This window comes from Lepidothrix coronata, unplaced genomic scaffold (genome assembly GCF_001604755.1).
Source record: "Lepidothrix coronata isolate B3197 unplaced genomic scaffold, Lepidothrix_coronata-1.0 Scaffold146, whole genome shotgun sequence".
NCBI classification, from domain to species: domain Eukaryota; kingdom Metazoa; phylum Chordata; class Aves; order Passeriformes; family Pipridae; genus Lepidothrix; species Lepidothrix coronata.
Window position 1 is genome coordinate 525,813 of NW_016690326.1, and position 6,388 is coordinate 532,200.

Below are 6,388 nucleotides of genomic sequence, written 5' to 3' on the forward strand. Positions count from 1 at the left end.
TCTAGTTCAGAGACCAGACCAGACTTCCTCCATCTCCAGTCACGGGCTGGAGCCCACAGCAGCAACACGCTCTGTCAGGCAGAAGAAAAGCAATGTCTCCAGCAGAGGCAGTGATTTTAGGTTAGTAATTGTTATTAGTAGTCAAATGCAAAAATACAGTCTAACACCAGCAGGTGCTTTCTAGTTTCGGTACCTTCTTACACAAAGCTACACATGACATGAAGACAGAAGATGGCAGAGCTGGTGTTGTCCATAATTTTCCTGCCCCTGGGAACAGTAATAGCTCTGCTCCCACATGGAGCACTTCAGTCAGCCATGAACCCACCTCCACATTTTCAAACTTTCAGCCCTGCTACAACAGACAGCCCCAAGAGAACGCCCAGCACAAGTGAAATACAGAGCACACCAGGGTCGCCTGTCCCAGTTTGCTTTCCAGTTCTTCCTTCCTCAACAAGATGAGGAGCCTTTCCCTCCTTTGTGACTATTTGCAAGCACACTCACCTGCAAGATCCCACCTCAGCCAGGGCTCTTGGGGAACCACTCCCCTCCCCAGCCAACCCAAGCCCTCCCCTCTCTACCAGCTGGGAGAGGGAGGGGTAACTGCTCCACTGACCCCAGCTCCCCTTAAATACAACCAGACCGTGGCCTCAAAGCATCTCAGCTGTTGACATAAATACCTGCTGATTTCATTATTTCACCTTTGTGCCTCATTGCATAGTTGAAAATGATTTTGAAGCTGAAAATTAACTCAATGGTAGAAAGTCTGTGGTACATCTGTGAATTTTCCCCATGACAGCAATGTCTGCACTAGATAATTCCTCACTGCTGCTTGGGATGGGCTTCAGGGCAAAATGTACTGACCAATATTTGGTAAGAGTTGGTCTCTCTCCTGCCTCTGCTACTTTTCTGCTCTTTCAGTCCCCAGCCCCTGTTTAAAATGTGTTCTTAAAAACAATTGATGAAAATTATTCTTCTACTCAAAGATGATTTTGGTCTTTTATCTCCTGCTTAACAATGCTTAAGGGATTGATTCATACTCATGGGGCTGCCTCCATTTTTTTTATTTAAAGTAAACCAAAGTTTAGTTTTGCAGAGAGTAAGAGCTGAGACACATCACTAACTGAGGAGCAATGGAGGAAAGACTTCAACCACAGATTCTCTGTATTTATGGGCTAAAATCCATCAAATACATTCAGCATTCTTATGAATTAGTTGTTTGGTATTTAGAGGGGTGTGAAGGCAGGCCAACTTCAAACCAATATTTCGTGCAATGTCCATGACTTCTCCATAAGCTAAGAAGAGGACTTAATTAACTTTACAAAGTGGGTATTATTTGTTCAGTTGTTTTAGATGCCTGGAAGTGAGACTTTCCACCCCAAGGGCTTCTCAGGGTATAGGTGGGCCTGAGGAGAAAACCACAGAAAAAAAGAGATGTATTTTGTAGAGAGAAACACATTTAGTCATAGTTCTCTTAACACAAGGTGTGAATATTCTGTACATTGAAGTACTGATGCTGTAGGCTCCGAGGTCATCCCATGAGGGGTGAGCATCCATAGCTCCCCCAGCTTTAACTGCAGGTGGACAGGAATTAGTATATTGTGTTACTGAGCTGTTACCAGGACTGGGTATACCTGTCTTCACTGAAAATCCAACTAAATGTATATTAAATCACTAATAATACCAAGTTTTCCCATGTGACAGGTTTGTCACAGCAGCTTTGATATTGCTTCTGCCCTCTGATGGCACGGGCTCTGTGGTAGGTGGCAGACAGAACACACAGCGAAGTCAATTCTGCCCTTCTGGCACTTCCTCTTTTTTCCAAAAAGGAAGCGAGAATTTGAAGCAGATAATAAATATAATGGTAACTTTCTTTAGGAAATGGAAATTTCCATTTAAAACAGTAGGGTTTCAGTTTCTCTTTCTGGAACAGGTTGATAAAGATTTTAATTGCAAGTGTAGCTTTTATTTGTTTTATTAGAATGATGTGAGTAATGCCTCAGTAGTGCAGACACATGCAGCTGCTGAGCAGAGGGAGCAGCTAACATTTTGCAAACTATTTAACGTCCCCACAGTGACAAAGGCAAGCATGAATACAGTCCTTAGTGTATGATATAAACATTTTCTTCTGCATGGATCTCATCTTCCAGGGCATTATGATTCCCCACGCCTTGTGGCCTCTGAAATGCAATGAAGCTGCACAAAAAAGTAAAAATAATGGTTTTAAACAAAAAACAGACAATAAAACCAAGAAGAGCAGATCAACCAGCTCACTGGAAAGAGTGAAACATGCATAAACTCTTATTATCATGACTGATAATGAATCATCTTTCCACACTTGAGGTCTGCATGCTCCCTATTGCAATCAACTGATAGTTATTACTCATTTTTGCTTACTAAGTAATGAAAAGTAGCAGAATTTATTAATTTATTTTTGTAATGCTTTCTATTAACTTGAGATTAAAAAAGAAAGTCAAAGTATGTGATGGAATGGTCAGCATACTGACATTCTCTTTCTGCAACCTCATTTGTCCTATCAGCAAAGGCAGGAACAGAATACTTACTTTGCAAAGTCACCCATCTTCTTCGTATTGTAAAAGTATTCTAAGGACCATCCAGAATATAAATAAAGAAAAAAAAGAAAAACAAATAGTTTTTTTAAAACCATTAGAAGCAAGTAAAGCAGTGTGTTCAAAAATAAATAATTATCTTCAGGAAGGAACTGGGAGAACAGGGAACTGCGGAATGGGTAGGAGGAAATGAGCAGGGCACAACCACACCCTGGGTTGTCTAGCTGCTGAAGAGTCACAAAATGAGGAGGCCACATTCACACCTTGCTCTTCGGGGCCCCAGAGGCCATAGGGAGAGAGCTGAGTGAGCAGCCACAGCACAGGGACCGAGTGAGGAATCCAGAGACCTCAGCTCACTGCCCCGAAGTGGGAGACGCGTGACATCTGTCACAGCTGTGATGGACAAACCTGAGCAATCCTTGAATAACTGCCTAGGAAAAGTACTTACGTTTAGTGAGGAACAGAGCCAAAATCAGGATGACCAGAAGTACTGCACATGACCCAATCCCAATGTACAGACCATTTTCTGAATACTGCTGACTGGGAAGCGATACAGAGGTGTTCTGTCAAACACAAGGCAGATGAGCATTAGTGGAACCGGCAGCAAGAAGCCCATACAGCACTCAAAGGCCATTTATACGTTTTGCAACTCTGCAGGTAAAGTCTATTTGAGACCAAAAGCCTAATCTGAGATACAGGACAAGTTTCAAGCAGAATCACTGCAACATTTAGGTGACCCATGCTGTTAAAAGAAATTTCTGAGATTGTCAAATGACCTGAGGTTATGACAAATCTCATTTATTGCGGTTTAATACCATTTGGTGAATTTTTCTATGATCAAAATATCTCCTGATGTCACACCCTCCCACCTTCTTATCAGCTTATTCAGCAATTATTCAAGGCTTTATACCAATAAGTAAATGCACCTTCTCTTTGCATTGTTTTTTATTTAGGCTAAACTTCTTTCTGATGCCAGGTGTTAGTATCTAATCTGCCATTGGTATCTCAGGCCTGGAAAGACACTGGAAGCACAGTATGGTCCCTGATTTGCATCCTGCACATTCAGCAGCATGAATTCCCACAGCACAGACTGTCTGTACATCACAGCAGGCCTCCCCAAAGGCTGGTTTGGCTGGCTGGTCTTCCTGATAAAATTTGGGTGCTGTTACTGCCTGTCACCCTGTAATACGTGCTGGAGGACTCAGCAGGACAGGGAGAGGTCTGGCAGGACAGCCTCTTTGAACCCCACTGCACAGGAAGTGCAGGGCATCCCTGTGCTCCCACGTGGTCCAAGTTCCACTCTCCCCCACATCCTCCCATACCTGCAGATTTGCAGTAACATCTGAGCAGTCTGAGGTGTCAGAGCAGGGACCAGAGGCCTGAAAGGCAATGCAGATGTTGCTAAAGCTCTTCCTCCATTAGTAGGAAGTACTTTATGCATGCTAAGCAGGTTTTTTCCCCTCCTCTTTTATAAGAACTCTTTCTTATAAACAACAATATTCTGTTGCAATCAAAAAAAAAGCAGTGGAAGTGCCTGTAGGGATGACCCCATAAACTCTCATTTCTATCCACTCTGCCCAGCTGTGCTGCAGCAGAGGAGATGCTTACATTCTCAGGAGCTTTTGAGGCAGATGCTGGCCACGTTTCTGTGACGGTAAAGGAGGATCCACTGGTGCTTCCAGGAGCTGAGCAAAGACAAGACAAACACATCACCTGCACAAAGAACCATTCTGCCTTGACACAGAGGAATCTGTACTGCTGACTTGGAACCACTGAACTTAAATGTCTATCAGTAGTCTGGGCTCTGCATGTCATAAAGAGGTTGGTGTCTTCACAGGGCAGCACAAAACTCTGAATATTGGAGTTTCTGCTGCCCTTTTCAGAGCTTTGAATTCCTTCCAGGAAACACTTGGCTCTTGCTGTTATGTGAACACTGGGAAGGAGTTATCAAAGTAGCCATCTGGGTTTGGAGCCAAGAAGCAGTGGATTATAGAATCACGAAATGGTTTGGGTTAAAAGGGACCTTAAAGATCACCCAGTTCCAATCCCCCTGCCAAAGGACAGGACACCTTCCACTTGACCAGGTGGTTCAATGCCTCATCCAACCTGGCCTTGAAGCAAAAAATGATGCCTAAAGTGAACTTAGGTTATCTGGTGAAAACTGATGAAGGTTATTCCAGGGCCTTGAAACAGCAACTGATGCAGAGTCAAAAAGCAAGTGATACTTTTAAAGTTCCAGACAGCTGCGCAGTAAAGACTGACCAAAATGTGACATATTTGCATAAGGACCTGCAGCATATTTTGAGGTAATTTCCCAGAGCAAAGCTGTTTGCAATATTTAAAATTAAGAGCTACAAGCTTCTGACTTCTTTAGCATCAGTTTCTCCACGAGCTCTCAGATGATATAAAAACCTCCTAAAAATAAAATTTCCTGTTCACTTTATGACAACATAAAGTGGTTGCTTTAATGTTTTACATTGTTACCCTTATTCCCAGACGCTTTATTTTGAAGAGGACAGAATCACTGGCTTCACTGTTCTCTGCCATTGGAAACTCTGGAGTATTTCTACATCAGAGGCACACAGCCAGCTGCCTTTTCCAGTCTCTCTCTATGTGAACATGCACATACTACCTTGTGTTCTGAAAACTTAAAACACTGTTCCACCATCAGCCAACAAAGATGTCACAGGGTTAAGAAAACCCATGAGTTCTAAGAGGGGAAGCCATATTATTTGCAACTAGAATAGAAACAGTCTGAGAAAGTTTTCACTTCTTTTTCCAAAAAGGAAATGCAACTGTTGTAACAACCTAATTTAGAGTTGCTTAGCTGGAAACATCCAAGACAAAGGGAGAAATACAAATGGCATCCCTGATTTTAATTTCAGAATCCAGAAAATATTGTTACACCATGAGCTTTCTCTTGTGTAATGGAAATTAAAGGTGTCTTTCTCAGACTGAAAAAGATGCAGCTAAGCGGGTATGTGATAGAAATTTATCCACTTGTGAAGGGAATGGAGAAACTGAGTAGGGAACAGTTGTGCAATGTCTCTTCCACTACAATGAGAGACCTCATGTTTTTAAATGTTCACAGGCTACAGAGGATGTGGGCAACCTCTGAGACACATCATATACCAGGGTAGAAGAATACTTTGGCACTGTATCATAAAATTACTGCCCTGTTTCTATGATCCTCCTTAATCATCTGCTGTTGACTGCTACTGGAGACAGGATCCTGGATTAGATGTGCTTTTGAGCTAGTCCAATAAAACAGTTCTATATTATTGAGCAACAAATTAGCTGATTAAGCAGTGGGTACACCCAGCTCCTCAAAAGTTGAGTTTTACTCCTCAGGGAATGCACTTCTAGAAGAAAAGGTGAGATTTTATATCACAAACAAACCAACAAACCAAAACAACAGCCACAATAGAAGCAAAGTTTGCAGCACCACTAAAACCGCTAAAGTATCACACCTGGAAGCAAGCTTCCTCCCACATATACATGTTCCTTCTGTTGGACTCTTTATATAATATCAGGCAGAATTTAAATCCAAGTTCTGATCTTTCATTCTATGGTAATGTTTAGTAAATTTTAGCCAAGACATTTCTATCATCCAGAATCATTTTGTTTCCTTCCTAAGATCCCCATTTGCAATATGCCTTATATATGCTATTGAGATTAATACTTGGATAAAAGTTACCTGATGTCTGTTCAGAGGTGTAAGTGTGAGGACTTGCAGTAGAGATCCTAGCTGATGTTAAAAAATAAAACAAAACCAACACATGTTATAATTAGCCTTAGTGTGCATTTATGTAGTGAAAAAG

The 6,388-nt window shown here is 41.9% G+C and overlaps 1 protein-coding gene across 4 annotated transcripts in view; it reads right to left on the minus strand.

Moving 5' to 3' along the window:
• Window positions 1-1,062: 1,062 nt before the first annotated feature.
• The window catches only part of LOC108503832 (hepatitis A virus cellular receptor 1 homolog), a 9,859-nt gene continuing 4,533 nt past the window's right edge, over window positions 1,063-6,388 (minus strand). Inside the window, exons 3-8 of one of the 4 annotated variants that reach the window (XM_017828208.1) lie at window positions 6,265-6,315; window positions 4,176-4,252; window positions 3,890-3,946; window positions 3,016-3,130; window positions 2,562-2,601; window positions 1,065-2,193 (exon numbers count right to left, since the gene is read on the minus strand). In XM_017828208.1, coding sequence (XP_017683697.1) covers window positions 2,100-2,193; window positions 2,562-2,601; window positions 3,016-3,130; window positions 3,890-3,946; window positions 4,176-4,252; window positions 6,265-6,315 — 434 coding nt within the window. In that variant the 3' untranslated portion in view covers window positions 1,065-2,099. Of the gene's footprint in view, window positions 2,194-2,561; window positions 2,602-3,015; window positions 3,131-3,889; window positions 3,947-4,175; window positions 4,253-6,264; window positions 6,316-6,388 lie in introns of all 4 variants that reach the window. The other 3 variants (XM_017828204.1, XM_017828205.1, XM_017828207.1) reach the window with 3 other exon arrangements.